This window comes from Ictalurus furcatus, chromosome 12, assembly GCF_023375685.1.
Source record: "Ictalurus furcatus strain D&B chromosome 12, Billie_1.0, whole genome shotgun sequence".
Classification (NCBI taxonomy): Eukaryota; Metazoa; Chordata; class Actinopteri; order Siluriformes; family Ictaluridae; genus Ictalurus; species Ictalurus furcatus.
This window is the reverse complement of record NC_071266.1, coordinates 18657395-18674002: the sequence shown is the minus strand read 5'-3', so window position 1 is coordinate 18674002 and position 16608 is coordinate 18657395. Positions and strand designations below refer to the sequence as shown.

The 16608-nt window shown below is 39.9% G+C and overlaps 1 protein-coding gene across 2 annotated transcripts in view; it reads left to right on the top strand.

Moving 5' to 3' along the window:
* The window catches only part of LOC128615658 (thyroid hormone receptor beta), a 125371-nt gene that overhangs the window by 103876 nt on the left and 4887 nt on the right, over positions 1–16608 (top strand). Inside the window, exons 5-10 of one of the 2 annotated variants that reach the window (XM_053637884.1) lie at positions 6305–6405; positions 7416–7563; positions 8611–8816; positions 10417–10443; positions 11233–11379; positions 13569–13827. In XM_053637884.1, coding sequence (XP_053493859.1) covers positions 6305–6405; positions 7416–7563; positions 8611–8816; positions 10417–10443; positions 11233–11379; positions 13569–13827 — 888 coding nt within the window. The remainder of the gene's footprint in view (positions 1–6304; positions 6406–7415; positions 7564–8610; positions 8817–10416; positions 10444–11232; positions 11380–13568; positions 13828–16608) is intronic. The other variant, XM_053637885.1, reaches the window with a different exon arrangement.

The window sequence follows — 16608 nt, the reverse complement described above, 5'->3', positions numbered from 1 at the left end:
GTATAAATTCTAGAAACAGTTGTGAATGAAAATCTCACTCAAGCAGCCATTTATGAAATCCTGAAACTGTCTAGCATGTAAAAATGGTATTTCTGAGGATGTTCTTAGATATTTCATATACACCAGAGTGTGATATTTCTTTTGTGATGTTCGGGTTTTTAAGCACAACAAAATTGTTTGTACATATGTGAGTTCTTTGACTGGTCAGGGATTTTGAGGCATGTGCTTTGATGGCCACTTAAGGGTTCTCATTTTTCCTCTGCAGGTCATGCAGGTGTATTTTTTATTACAGTTAATAATGTGCCAGTGTTAATATTTAAAACCACCTGCTTAATATTGTGTCGGTCCCAGCTGTGCCACCAAAACAGCTCTGACCCGTCAAGGGATGGACTCCACAAGTCCGCTGAAGGTATGCTGTGGTTCTGGCACCAAGACATTAGCAGCAGATCCTTTAAGTTCTGTAAGGGCCACTGCGATTAGGGAATACTGTTGCCATGAAGGCGTGTACTTGGTCTGCAACAATGTCTAGGTAGGTGGTTTGTGTCAAAGTAACATCCACAAGAATGCCAGGAGCCAGCATTAAATTTGTCAGCAATTTGTGCTACAGTAGCTCTTCTGTGGGAACCTTAGGCGCCCATGACCCTGTCGCCAGTTCACTGGTTGTCCTTCCTTGGACCACTTTTGGTAGGTACTAACTTGGGATTCTCCGATCAATTGGCCGCCAATCGGTATCAGCCGATAATCACATTCTATGGCTCGATCGGTAGTCTCTGAATTTGGCCGATCTCACGAACCGATCACAATTTGATGACGTAAAACACATGATGACGTTAAACTTTAGCACCGCAGTCATGTCATCACCAGTGTGGAATTATTACGAGGTCGCGAGAAACAATGAAAAATTCGCCATTTGCTGTGTATTTTTAAAGGCCTATTAAAATGTTCATTGTAACATGAACATTTGTTGTGAGATTTATTTGATTCCCAATTAAAACAACAATCTACAACATTATTGTAAATAATATAACCCAAAAAAAAGGTCTGAAAAAAAAATATCTGAAAAAAAAAAGTTGACAGTGACGGTCAACAGAAAGCTTACATATCATAAGAAATCAGTAATCGGTATCAGCTGCAAAAATCCTGATCGGAGCATCCCTAGTACTAATCACTACATACTGGGAACACCCCACAAGTCCTGTCGTTTTGGAGATGCTCTGACCCAGTCGGCTAGCCATCACAATTTGGCCCTTGTCAAAGGAACCAGGGTTCTCTTGGATGAGGATGGAGAACCCTGATTTGTTTTGTTTTTTGCTGGACCAGGGTTCAGTTTTATGGTGCATTCTCAAGTGCAGGTGTGTGATCTCATCTGTGAAGACCTCTGTCAAGATGAGATCACTCCACCTGTCACCTCCAACAGACTGATTTTTTTTTTTTTTTTTTTTTTTTTTTTTTTTTAAAAGTTTAATAGGTCCAGACCAACACATCCTAAATATATTTTTCTGGCTAAACCAGTAACAATAAAATCCAGTCAGTACAATTTTGTATTCTGGTTTATATCTCCACATTTTACACATGGTATTGCTAATGAACAATAATTCATTATCAGTCCAAAGAATGTAATGCATTTTGAAGAATACTCTCTACACACAGTTGTCTTTAATCTCAATTTAAAAGTTTTATTTGAGCAAAAAATGCACATAAGGATTAGCAATAATCGGAGACTTGGAGATAACAGACATGTTAAGAAAGGACTTAGTAGGACTCTTAGAATGCTTACTCTGAAGCATTCTTCAATGCTTACTGTCAGATAATTATTAATCCCACCGCACCGATCGATACCAAAAGCTTCTTTCGGCTGTTTTGCACTGACACATAATTGACGCTGACACTCGTTGAGTTGTTCCTTATGTTGACCATTCCTTTGAGCATTATGCAGAGTCTAATCTGTCTCTAATTTTGACTAGGTGGGGTTTTGGAGACTCTCCGGGTTTTGTTTGCTTTCCCTTGATTCACCCTTAGGCCTTCAATGCAAAGTGGCCCAGGCAGCATGTTCTTTTCAGGTAACACCATGTCGCTGGGGACATCTGGCTAAAGAAGCCATGTCAAACCAGGCCCTATCCCCAATGCTGTGAGGGCCTGCTATCTGAAAATTGTACATGACCAGCTTTGAACCCCTAAGACCTTAAGTGATCAATTAAAGAGGGAATAAATGGGTGGAAAAGCTCACTTGTAGGTCCACTACCGAAGCAAGCACACAGCTCTCATCTTGCCTACAGCACTGTGGGAATATTCAGTTGCTTCTTCAAATTAGAAGCGTCAACTTTCAGGATCCTTTTTGAGCTTGATCAATATAGGAAAAGGATCCGAGTCAGACTGCTCTGTGTAAGGATGGAGAGGACTCTTCTGTGTATGGATGCAAATTTTGTTCAAGATCTAATGTCAATATATAAGAAGGACTGATTATGGTTTGTGTGAGAAGAAGGTAAGAATATGTTTTGTGTATGGTGAATTAACGCGTTGCCATTTTTAAGTCCAGCTAACATTCGATTTTTTCTACTACATTATATAAATGATCAATTCATGGCTGGTACTGGATCATTTTAATAAAATATTGGTAAATTAAGCAATGAAATAATCAGCCGTCATGAAGGCTGGTTGGAAAGACCAAGGTTATTTTCCGGTCGAAATTGCTAATCTTAGACTTTAGCTAATAATTAGTACACTTTCAGCTATGGGTTTCTGGCCGGGAATTGCTGCGTTAACTGATTTGTCGAGTAATTGTGGCGATTTGTGAACCATACTCTAACAGCAATTTTCATTTTATCTCTTCTTTTATGAGTTAATATAGAGTTAATTGGTCGAACTTTGAATAAAAGTTAAAGTCACCCTTAAAATCTTGGCAGCATGTTATGAGGCTACAAGTATTTAATGAGGACCGACTAAAGACAGTGTTGTGTAGCATCAGTGCGTGTCAGAAGTTGTTTATCGGTTGAAGTACTTTTGGAAATACCCCGTACATGTGAGGACGTCACCTCATCAAAAAGTTAAACTTGAGTTAAGCTTGTGATCAGGAGCAGATTTGCCTTAGAGGCCCTTGACGTAAACAGCTGTTCCATGCTTATCACTTAATTGTCTTAGCCATGGCTGTCTGCATCCATGATCTGGGGTTTTTTTTTGTTGTTGTTGTTGCAGGGGGGATCTTTTTGGCAGTTGTTATTTTTGAGCCAATGGATTGTGTTTTTTCAGTGACGAAGACACAGTCTGTGAATGTTTTTTTTTCTTTCAGAATTATATATAACTACAAAATTCAAGAAAATTACAAGTACATTATCGAAATCTGTTGAAAGCAAATAAAAATTACTGTACAACATTGTTTCTGATTTTTTTTGTACTATAAACAGTTGCATTTCAGTCTCAGGAATGAACATAATATATATATATATATATATATATATATATATATATATATATATATATATATATATACATATATGTACACTTGTTAATTTTCATAGTTGTATGTTAGTTTAAATATGAATTATTCTTAATCGCAGTGAAACCTTATGGAATTATGGAATTTATGAAAACAGTGAAACTTTATGGAATAAAAGTGCATTATTGAAATCTATTGAAGGCAAATAAAAAATGTGGTACAACATTGTTTCTGATTTTTTTGTATTATAAACAGTTGTATTTCAGTCTCATAAGAATATATATATATATTATTCTTTATATATACACTATTAGTAATTTTCATAATTGTATGTTAGATTAGATATGAATTATTCTTAATTACAATGAAACTTTATGGAAAGCTTTAAGGCATCTGCTGACAACTCCTAGAATTTGAAGGAGTGAAATATTTCAATTTCACCTGTCAATACAGGAAATTATCAGTGGTATTCACACTTCATGCTCGTGTTAACGAATGAACACACAAGTCATTGAACTGTGAAAAAGCTCTTGCTTTATACGCCAGCTTGATTAAAGGCTCAGCTTCTTGTCAGTGTCAGCCGATAAACTGACATTAAAAAAGTGGTCGTCACAAGTATCCTCTCAGAGTCATTTATTGTTATCCAGAATAATGTCAATATGGATTAGCACTGATTCACATCATATGAGATCATGGAGTGTAACTAGGCACGTTGACTTTCAGGAGGATTGACTGTAATCCTTTGTAGAAGTTTGCTCGTTATAGTTATTAATATTGATGATAAAACACTCATCCGTCTCATTGATAGCACTGTCAAGATTCTGGTGAAGAACATTACGCTTGGCTCTAATCTGAGCAAGCTCTGTTTCCAGGATTTGTCCAGCGTCAGATTAGAAGAACACATTGTCATAAATCTGCCTCCCAGTTTGGCCGGACAAGGGGTAGGTGAAATGGGGTGGGTCATTCGTCATATATAAAGCCGTGTGTCCTCTGGGTATTTTTCACACCATTGGCTTTTGCCTGACTTTTTTGCTGATGCATGTCCAAGAGTTTGTATCTGTTGAAGTTCAGAACACTTAGTGTAATTTTTTTCAGAAGTACAGCGTATGTAAGGAATAGTTCTTATGCACGTCCGCCAACGAAAAATTTGTCGGACCGGTATTCAAATTGAATAGGTCAGCACTGATAACAGTACACATTTGTTTGTACATGTCGCTCCGTGAGCCGTTTCTCAAACCTTAGAACGGATGAGCTTTCTGTGGTAATAACTACACAGCTATTGTTATTGTTGTGCCTTAAAAGAGCATAGGGATGAATTACTGTATGCCGGACATGTACGAGATGCCACATGGCATGGCCGGAGGCTACACGGTACCAGGCGGAGGTGAATATTGTATGTACGGTGGCGACGGGTCCACTTTTGGTCATTGCGAGTCTCAGCCGCTACACCACAACCCTCCTTGCTTGGAGCAGGCCTGGCCGCCCAGCCAGCCATACCCTGGCATGTACCCAGGCACTTATCCAGGCAGCAACCCGGCGTTTAAGAGCGAGTTCTGCGCCATGGAGGTACCGCTTAGCCACTACCAGCAGCCCGAGTACTTCTCTGATGGCAGGCCAGACTTTTCTCAGATGCAGTGGATACAGGTGTCACATAAGAAAGGTACTGAGGAAGCACTTCTAGATTGTGACGCACGCACATAGTAGTGAGTAGAGATGAAAGAAATGACATTGTGATAACTGCAAAAGCCAGTATTGTGCTTTTTTTGACAGCTACTTTGAAGTACTTTACTAGTACTAGTACTTTACTACTACTAGTACTTTACTATACTTTATAGTGTACGCACTTATTTGGTTAGAGAAACCTATTTTTTTAATAATTTTTTAACATTGTAGAAATACAGTTTTCTTAAATTGTTTTAAGAAATAGACTACTGTTTTTTCCCCCCAATACCCCTTTGCTTTACCCAATTCCCCTATTTTGTGCTGTTATTTGTTTGTTTGTTTGTTTGTTTAGGGGGGATTTGGCATATCATTAACAGTATTAAATCTCCCATTTCTTTATTGTTATATATTGTTACATCCTTTGTAGTGGATGTTTTCTTTTTATTATTATCATTATTATTATTAGTATTATTATTATTATTATTATTGATTATTATACTTATTGTTGTTGTTGTTATTATTATTATTATTATTATTATTATTATTATAGCAGGTCCTCACTTAAATTAAGAGTAATGAATGAAAGTGTTGTGGCTTGAGTGAGATACACAAAAATGATATACGACTTGTGTGTGTGTGTGTGTGTGTGTGTGTGTGTGTGTGTGTTGTATGCATTGTATAGTATATTGATTTCCCCGAATGGCAGTTGGGGCACATGTACAGGAGCAGATGGCCTGGTCTTACTGACGCAAGGACCTCTTATGTGCTCTTATTGATCATAAGCATTATTGAGTCATGTTCTGGAGCTTCTGTGCTCTGCATGAGCATTGAGGATTTAGCTCAGCTTGCTTTGCACCACTTTATCGATCTGTACTGTATGTGGTACTTGAATCACAATTAGTAGTTTCCACGATTTTGTTTTCCTGGTAAAGCGCAATCGTAACATTGCCTCTTTTTTATTGTTACCTTTGAACTTTTTGTTGTTATGTTAGAACTTATTTTTACTTTTTTGGTTTGCTCTTCCACTATTTTGCATTTCTTATTTTTATGAATGGCATCTTTAATTCCTTTCGAAAAAAAAAAAAAGTCATGAAATTTTATTTGTTTGAATTAGTTGAACATTACTACATACTGATACTTTTTCAGTGCCACATGTAAGAATTCCTTATTCCTAATGTAGATGTTGAGCTATTTGTGTGTCCTTTTCAGGGTACATACCAAGTTACCTGGACAGGGACGAACTTTGTGTAGTGTGTGGAGACAAAGCGACAGGATACCATTACCGGTGTATCACCTGTGAGGGCTGCAAGGTAGGAATCAGTAATGTATACCGAAGTGTTTTATTCCTCCAATACCACAGCAATTTCTCAACACTGAACTTTTTTTATTTATTACGGAGCAACACGTCTTTTTATCCACTCATAGTTACATTTAACATTGTGGAACGTCGGCGAAACAAGTTAGCATGTTAACAAGCAGCTATGAACAGTTACCAGTCTCTCTTTTTTCTCTCTCTCTTGGAGTTAATAAGACAAAAAAAACACTGTTTGTCATGTTACCATGAAATCACAAAGCCCCCCGTCCTGAAGACGTAAGTTATAGCTTTATTTCGAACTGTTTAGCGCAAATACAGGAGACTCCTTCCAAAAATGTTATATAAACATCTCTGTAACAATTCTCTTCGGTTTGGCGGGAAATGAGGAAACGGGATGCAGGCTTGAGACAACTCGAACAGTTTTTTATTTTTTTAGTGTAATACTTACACATACACACGCACGCACGCACACCCACCCACCCACGGCTCTGTGCTGCTCAACTCTCTCTCTCTTGCCTGTCATGGGGGATCCTGAAGGCACAAAGAGACACACATAAGTAAACTTGGGCTAATAAGACACAGGTGAGAATCATCATGCGTTACCTGCCGGTTCGACCCGCCTCCTCAACATCCACAGCTGATGATCGACTACGCCCCCGCTGCCACAATGTCCTCACACCAAGACTTCACCATATCAACAATTACACATTTTAATTTGTTTATGAGGAGCATCCAACATACAAGTCCCTGTGTTGTGTTACTACAAGATTAATGTATACCTAATATACACTAATATAAACCTTGCAGTCAGAGCTGCTATATTATAGAAAAATAACCATTTATTGACTAATCAGACTCAGGCAATACACAGGGATTGTTATAATGTCTAATATCACCTCTAGACTGGTCACACATCTCGAATGTTTATCAGACAGTTTACTGTGAGTTGACAAAGTTGCTAAGAGATACAGCCACAAAACATATTTATGTTCTCCCTTTTTCCAGGGTTTTTTCAGGCGTACGATCCAGAAGAACCTGAACCCGACCTATGCATGTAAATACGAGGGGAAATGTGTAATCGACAAAGTCACGCGGAACCAGTGCCAGGAATGCCGCTTCAAGAAATGCATTGCTGTTGGAATGGCGACCGACTGTGAGTGTTCTCTGTGTACAGTAATCATATTTAATGCAACAGGCCTATGTGAAATATACATATAGAATAATACAGGAAAATGTTTGCATATTTTACAGAGATGGAAACTCAAGATAGCGGCTCTAGACTAAAGACTCATGAAAACAAATGAACTAGGAACTTAAAAAAAGCAACTCATTAAATGAATTAACCTGTGGTCGTTTGCAGCAGTGTTATTCGTATGCAGCTATCAGCTGTGATTTAGTGCATCATTATTTTTTCAGTGAGATGACATGGTGGTTTGTTTGTTTTTTTTTTACTAACGTATGGCCACAAATTAATATACTGCAGCAACACATTACATTTCTCATAGCAACTATTGTAATTTAAAATGAGTGAGGTACAGGGAAATCCATTGAATTAGACCACTGTGGCAGCAGGAAGCGAAGCGTTGAGACGATTAATAATATTACACTTGTAATCAATCTTGGAATGACGCATAAAGACAGTGGAGTCTCTCGCATTGGGACATGGATATACTGTTAGCCCACGTCACCTTAAGCAAATTCTCGCCAGGTTGGAGGTCATTACCCGGAGGCCATGTATTATGGACTCAAGTTATATAATTCATGTCCACAACTTTAGTACCTTGTGGTCATAAAATAATAATCTATGACCATGAGATTGGATTGTAGCCCTGAAATATGAGTTTTGGATTCTTTCTTTAAAAGGAGATAAGGAAAGCTAACTAAAATGGCTAATTTCTGAAACTATATCCAAAACAGAGAGGAATTCTCTTTCTTTCACGTGATAGATAGAGTGAATTGATATACAGTACATCGTCATGGCGAAGTTGGTCTTGGACAACGATAAAAACTCGACCAGCCGATCTACTTCACAGATATTTGATAATTAAGAAGACTTTTATATGGTGCAGTTGCTTCAATCAGTTTGTCTGCTTGTTTGATAATGTTTAGTCATGGATCAAGTCATGAGATTATCAAGAGTAACCTTGCCAATTTAAAACCGTATAAATGAATCAATCGATCCACCTTTCCCTCCCTTCAGTGGTGCTGGATGACAGCAAGCGTCTGGCCAAACGGAAGCTGATTGAGGAGAACCGAGAGCGGCGGAAGCGTGAGGAGATGCAGAAGATGGTGTGGGAGCGACCTGAGCCGTCGCAGGAGGAATGGGAGCTGATCCGCGTCGTCACTGAGGCCCACATGTCCACCAACGCACAGGGCAACCACTGGAAACAGAAGCGCAAATTCCTGGTGAGAATTCATCTCCTCCCCCAAACCAGCATCATAGTCATGTTTTGTGTCTTGTTTGGTCCTCCATCCAGTACATACGTCCCTTCCCCAATTCCCAGTTCCCAGTTGCCTGCCAATTTCCAATTTCCAAACTCCCTGTCCCTCACTCCATTTCTTACATCCCAGGCCCCAACAAACATTTTTCTGCGTCCCAGTTGATTATTCCTATTTCCCACCTGCAAGACCATGCTTCCCTGTTCATTCTTCCCCTTTCCCACCCGCCAGACCATGCTTCCGAGTTCATTCTTCCCATTTCCCACCTGCCAGACCCCTCTTCCCATTTCCCACTTGCCAGACCATGCTTCCCAGTTCATTCTTCCCATTTCCCACCAGCCAGACCCCTTCTTCCCATTTCCCACCAGCCAGACCATGCTTCCCATTTCATTCTTCCCATTTCCCACCAGCCAGACCCCTCTTCCCATTTCCCACCTGACAGACCATGCTTCCGAGTTCATTCTTCCCATTTCCCACCTTCCAGATCATTCTTCCTATTTCCCACCTGCCAGACCATGCTTCCGAGTTCATTCTTCCCATTTCCCACCAGCCAGACCCCTCTTCCCATTTCCCACCAGCCAGACCATGCTTCCCAGTTCATTCTTCCCATTTCCCACCAGCCAGACCCCTCTTCCCATTTCCCACCAGCCAAACCATGCTTTCCAGCTTGTTCCTCCCATTTCCCACCTGCCAGACCCCCTTCCCAGTTCCCTATTTCTCATTTCTACCTTCCTGGTTCCCTTTCCCCAGTTATTACACCCCATTACATTTGTCCGACATTTCCCAATTCCCATCATCACTGTTTTTCCCTATATTAATATGTCCATGTTTTTTGTATCTTGTAGAGTGGGGGAGTGTTAGCTGGATGCTGGAGACTGTTCCACAAAGGCAGCAGCACTAACTTTAATGGAACATCTTTTTACAGTTTTATCTGCCTCTTTTGCTTTATTCTCAAGCTCAGTTTTCCTCAGTCAGTACAACCAAATCAATCTACTGAAGTGCTCAGGCTTTTTCTGCCTTCCTCTAATTTTCCGTTTCCTCTTGTCCTCATGTTTTCGGTCTCTAACCAATTTGCTTTTCCCGTGTTTTCTTTGAATTCTAACTGTCCTCTACAGATTGATGTCTGTCTCAGGACCTTGCTGTGGGTTTCCATGCCAGATCAACTAACAAATCCATATGCCCTCAAATTCTATTTTGGATTTTTATTTTGATAAAGTAGTGACAGTAGGACACATACTTTCTGTGTTAACAAACCAGCTTGAAAAATAAGGTGGATATCTTAGATGGGTTGATCTTAGTCGTGATTATCACTCTTATTTGGCCACTGTGTATCTGATTACGGTGCCTAACATCCTAAACTCCATGGAAACACCACGCAATCCCATGACCTCACTTTGTTTCTGTCTGCACTGTCTCATCTGTCCTCAGTTTCAACTTGTTTTTCTTTTAGTTGGCTTGACTCGGGTTCTTCATTGAAACTTCACGATCCCTGTTGATTGCCCAACAGGTCGAGGAAGCAATGCTACTTAATGAAATAACTTGTAATTTATTCTATACTTCTGACCAGAGTGCAGTGGGGGTGAAGGAAACCAAGGTAAGAACCAATAGAACCAAATTCATTTGAGCTGTTGTGATTTTGATTTTGATTTACCCAAAAAAGGCGCTCTATGAAATTGTCGGCTGCTTCCATTCTGTCTTTTTTTTTTTTGTTTGTTTGTTTCATTTTTATTTTTGTGAATAGATTGATGTGCTAAATGCTTGAAGCATCTGTTTGCCATGTTTGTGTAGTGCTGTGCTCGCTGTGTCAGACTGAGGGTGTACACAGGAGAGGAAAGCTTAAGGGATAGCTGTACTGAGCGCATTATAGCAATGGAACAGGGGGGAAAAAACAAGGCCAAAAGAGAAAGAAAGAGGTCGAAGGCTGGGTTTTTGCGCTGTACTCAGCACCCGTGTCTGCTCTTTCCTCAATCTGGTCCTTTCCATGCTTCATCTTTCACGTTATTCCTGGTCAGAAGGGCATAATGTAAATTTACCAAGAAAAAAACAACAACTCTCACTATATCAGTGAATAACCCTAGTCAAAGACACCACTATAAGAAAGAGATCTATAAGGAACAGCTCTGCTCCCACTTCCTCTGGTCGTCCTATCGTTTAAGTTTCCTTCTTCTTCTCCTCCTCTTCCTTTTCTTCGGAATAACTTGGGCACCTCAGACTTTTTTTTTTGCAGTGTGCTTTGTGATTCTGTGTCCTTTTCTCATGCTATTTAGAAGGGAGTGAGGACTTAATGTGTCCAATGTCTGAAATGTCCAAGTGGAAATGGTGCATAAGCTGCCAGTCATGCTGTTGCTAAGCACTCTGCTCCTCCCATTTCCTATCATTTCAGGCTGAAGACATAGGTCAGGGGACGATCGTCAGCACACCGGAGGGCAGTAAGGTGGACATCGAAGCCTTCAGTCAGTTTACAAAAATCATCACCCCAGCCATCACCCGAGTGGTAGACTTCGCCAAAAAGCTGCCTATGTTCTGTGAGGTGAGTTTGACTGCTTTGTAGTCAATTGTAAAGCAACCTTGAGTTTCAGAAAGCCGCCATATAAATTAAACATATAAACTTATAAAAATATTTATTTATTTACTTACTTACTTACTTACTTGCTTACTCAATTACATGCATGTCATTTAAAAAATGTTAAATAATCTGGGGAAAATGACTCAATTCAGATTTATTGTGAAACACCCCATGCATTGATGCCATTTTTTTCTCAGACTGAATACAAGTACTAATACCTGATTTTTTTTATTCTCGTCGATACAGATTCTGATACTGATACTGATGCCAAAATTAGTAACCTACTTAGTATTAATCCAGCGGTTCTTAATCTGGGGTCGACCACCTGGGGGGTCGCAAAAGCGGTAGCAGGGGGGTCACTGGAAAACTTTTATTCCTATACTGTAGGGACACCACTGGCGGATTTTTGGATATACAAACTTAGTGACATGGCAATGAAAAAAACTCTCCCATTCACTTCGACCTATCTCTGTGAGGCTGATTTTTCAGCGTTGGTGTAGCCGAAGAACAGGTATAGAGACAGAGTCATGGTCTTTTGGGCTGCCTCATCCTCTATCAAAGACCAACCGTCCCACTGAGTGAGTAGTACGCATCATCGGGCGCAACATTGGGCATCATTCTTAAAAGTGGGTCGTACTCGCAAAAAGGTTAAGAACCGCTGCATTAGTCAATCAGGGGTGTCATGTCGGTTGCTGTCATGTGCTGCTAACAATGAACTCCCCATGCTGAGTTTTACCTTTAAGGCTACGTCCATATTAATCCGGATAAATTTGAAAACGCATCCTTTTCGCTACGTTTCGGACTTCCGTCCACACTGAGAGGGCGTTTTTTTGTCCAGTGAAAACTGAGCAACTCTCTCAAGTGGATAAATTGGAAGACGCCATTTCCGCGTTGCAGTGTGGCCCGAGAAAACGGAGATATTCAAAACCAATGAGGTCTTTTTAGTCATGGGACCCATTCAACTCAAACCAAACAAGATGGTAGACGATGCTCTACAGCGCATTATGTTTTTACGCATGCGCGGTATAGGGATGTAAGCGTTTTCAGACGCTTCAGTGTGGACGAGTGATCTTTTGGAAAATGAAAATGCAGTTTTCAGATTCATCCGTATTAATGTGGACGTAGCCTAAGATGAGCTCAAGCGGCCGTGAAATTGCACCTTGAGTCACGAGCAAATTGTGGACCCCGGTGAAAGAAGTCTGTGTATCTCAGTGCTCGTAGAACTGAAGTGCTCACCAAACAGTTTCTCTGCACACTCGCTTCACTGCTCCACACTCAAGATCTGAATACCTTTGTGTGTATGCAACACACGGTACGGTACGCTCATTTTAAAGGACTACGCTCACCGATTCTGCTCTGCATGCTCATGACAGCCGCTCTCACACTCTCTATTCAAGATACTGTTTAAACAGATTAAGATGTTTTATCAGGTTACTTCTATGTAGGGAGATGCTCTCGATAGTTTCACAAAGCAGTTTGAGGTCTGGTTTGCACTGCTTGCCATTAATCGTGAAATATTTGCACATTGCTGTCATTTTTGCAACATCTGTTGATGTCACATCGTGTCACATTGTATCAGATCTTAAAGAAACAGTATCAGTATCGATGCACCCATAGATGTTATATTGGATTTTTACTCTTTATGATTCGTTAGAGTAATGGAGGCGCAAAAATGTTGCAGTCAATAAAACTTTACTATCTAAATTTGTCTAGGATGTACAATTCTGGACAGTTGTTTAGGTTTTTTCATGAAAAATTAAACAATGTAGCGTGTCACTTATCTATCAAAACTCAGCTAGAGCTGAAACTCACCAAACGTTTGTGTTTATGCAAAATAATTAACAGCTGTGAATTATTTGAGGAAGAAGAAAAAAATGCAATAGCCTTTTGATTTTACAAATGAAAAAAATAATAATTAAGTTGATTCATTTACTGTCAGCTCATGAACGGTGTCCTTGCTAATAATAAATAATAATTGTTTAGTAGTGTGGGATTGAACTATAAAATGTCGCCACATGCAGCTTCTGGGATCTAACTTTTGAAAAGAACTTTTTAGCATTATTTTATTTATTTTGTTTAAAAACCACACGCAAGGCTTAATGGTTGAGTTACGTAATGTGCGGCATAACCCTAATGCGGGTTTTGTGCTCCAGCTGCCTTGTGAAGATCAGATCATCCTGCTGAAAGGCTGCTGTATGGAGATCATGTCTCTGCGTGCAGCCGTGCGTTATGACTCCGAGAGCGAGACGCTCACGCTCAACGGTGAGATGGCAGTGACACGTGGCCAGCTAAAGAATGGCGGCCTGGGTGTGGTCTCGGATGCCATCTTTGATCTTGGGGTTTCTCTGTCCTCCTTCAACCTAGACGACTCGGAGGTGGCGCTGCTACAAGCTGTCATTCTGCTCTCTTCAGGTATGTATTAAACTAAGCGTATTAAAAGAAAAACAGCTCCCTGGCACTCATTGAATTAGAGAGGTAAAGGAGTGGAATGAACAAAACTGAAACGTGTAATTAGTGTTTGATGATGCATCAGGGGGCATCGTTTCCAATCATGGAGGGACAGAGTACCATACAGTTTGACAAACATGTTTTTACTAAACCTGGTAATTAACAGGCAAGTTGAATCAAATGCCCTTGACTTAGGAAATCACCAACTGATGATTTTACGAGACTGTTCATTACACTCTTACTGGAAATTTTAAGTCCCTAAAGTTTCCTTTAATTCAAAGGTGGAGTTTGTATTGTAAGTACTTCTAGACCTATTGTAATCATATCATTTCAAAGGTACCATTTAAAAAAAAAATTATTCAGAACATTCATGCAATGTATTCAACTCGTTACATTGTTTGATTTTTCTGGCTCTGAAATTAGCTCCACCCCCAACCATAGCATAGCAGCCCAACTAATGAGAGGGGTCAGGTGGGGAAAGGGGATTCCTGTCAGTGTTCTCATTGAGATTGTTCAAGCAGTAGAAGAAACGAAAATTCTAAATTCCCACTTGAAAATCAAAAGCAATCAAATGAAAACGAAAAATATTTGAATTGTGAACTCAAATAGTATATCACACATAATCCTTTCACCCAAGACTAGTTTAGCTGTGTATGATGACACTAAATGTTAGTCTCTCCAACCTTGTGGCACGAACGTATAATCCCTGTTTCTCCGTATAGCTTTTGACTTGTACTGGGAATGTATTTAAGAGGCATTAGTTCAGCTATGGCAGACCTTCCCAGCAGCGATTACCCAGGATTACACAAACCACTCAAGGGAAACCACTCAGCAACTTAGATTAAAATGTGATTACACTTCAGCTGTGATAATAGTCAAAGACTGCAACATCAGTCTCTCTGTCTCACAGTTAGCTGCCATCTTTTCTAGTCCATATGAACAGATCTGTCCCAAGTGGATCCATAAATCCCAATCAATGACTAATAAAGGACTACCAAGTCCTTAACAAATTAGTATCCTTCGCTAATAGTGGTGCTTGTATTCTTCTGTACAGTCAGCTCAACTCCAGAATCACTGGGACCCTTGATGACCACGAGCAACATGAATATATAAAATGAATGACATGAAATGAGTGATATTTTGCAGTTAAACAAACTGCTCTATGGTGTGTGTGTGTATAAATTACTGATTGAACCTAGTTGACCTTGATTTTGGATCGAGATGGCATGGGAAAAGATCTAAATAGCTTTGAAGTAATGTTCATTATTGGAGCATAGTAACTCAGAATGCTCAGCTTGCTGTGTTTCAATAGGAACACCGACATACGTATTTAGATCTACGGGAAAGTCATCAGTAAATAGAGTTGGAAACGATGGTCCAAAGCGCACGGTCAATGGCAGTAATACTCGTGCATTAGTGCAATATGGAAAGAAAAACAGAAGAGCAGCTCTTCTTCAGGTGATGACGAACAGTCCTTAGCGAGGGATATTATAGCTGGGCTGTAGTGCATAAATCTCTCATTAACAAAGAAGAATGCACGGTTCAGTGCAAACATCATACGCCAATGGTTTACAGACATGTGGAAAAATTTATATAGTCATGATGAATCATGAATTGGTTGTGTGCATGCCATACACCAAATCGACAGTACACACCTGAATGCTTGGCCACTACAGGGGGTCCAGTGACTCTGTTATACAGTGGGTGCAATTCTTTTCCTGACATGATTTGTGTCCAAAGTTACGAAGTTCTAACTGATCATCTTTATGCTACGATGAAACATTTTGGAGATTTTGGAGCGACAATTTAGACAACATTCTCCACCACCATCATGGAAACACAAAAGGTAATATCTTTTAGAATAACAGTTTTCATTCCTCGAGTACAGTTCTAGAGAACTGTCCAATTGATTCCAAGGCACACTGATAATTTTCTTAGAATATGTCATCTGTCTGTATTATTACTTAGTGCATTTTTAGTGTGCAAAAGACTGTTTAAGAATTATTGGCTACTCAACGTTAGTATTTCGAGAGAGAATAAGAAAACTGGGACATTGAATGAGGAGGATGGTGAGAGAGGAAAACAAGACCCCAAAGCTTCAAGTTTCACAATTACAGTTTATTTGATTCTTGGAGTTGTCCAGCTTCAAAATATTCAAAAACACTATATTAGACACTACTTCCATAGCAACGTGTTTGGAAGCGTTGCAAGAAAGAAGCACTTCCTGAGAGCAACCTTCAAAATGCAACTCCAAACATGGTTGGAACTACAACTGGATTGTTAAGTGGCAATAAATTCTGAAACCGGCTTTACAGAATTAAGTTGCAAATTTGTACGTGTAAAATGTACTGTGTTGAAATCAATTTTAAGTGTTCACCCCCATTCAGCTAGAGATCGCAAGCTTGAATCCAGACGATGATGCCACAGCCATCTATGGCTGGGAGTTTGAGAGAGCACAATTGGCTCTCTGGGTGGGAAGGATGACATTCTGTCTCCCCCCTGTCAATCACAGCCACGCTAGTCAATCATGGGCGTCCGTGAGCTCATGCGTGCAGTAGTGGGTGTATATTGTTTTCCGCTGAGTGTGTTACGCTGCCTTGTGCATGAAAAGATGAGGTTGGCTGGTTTCACATGTCTCAGAGGAAACATGTGGAGGTAGCGGTCATATGATACGAGAGATCTAACTGGTCTGTGTTGTGGAGAGGGGGCATATTACTCATTTTATATATATCGTTTTGATCAATG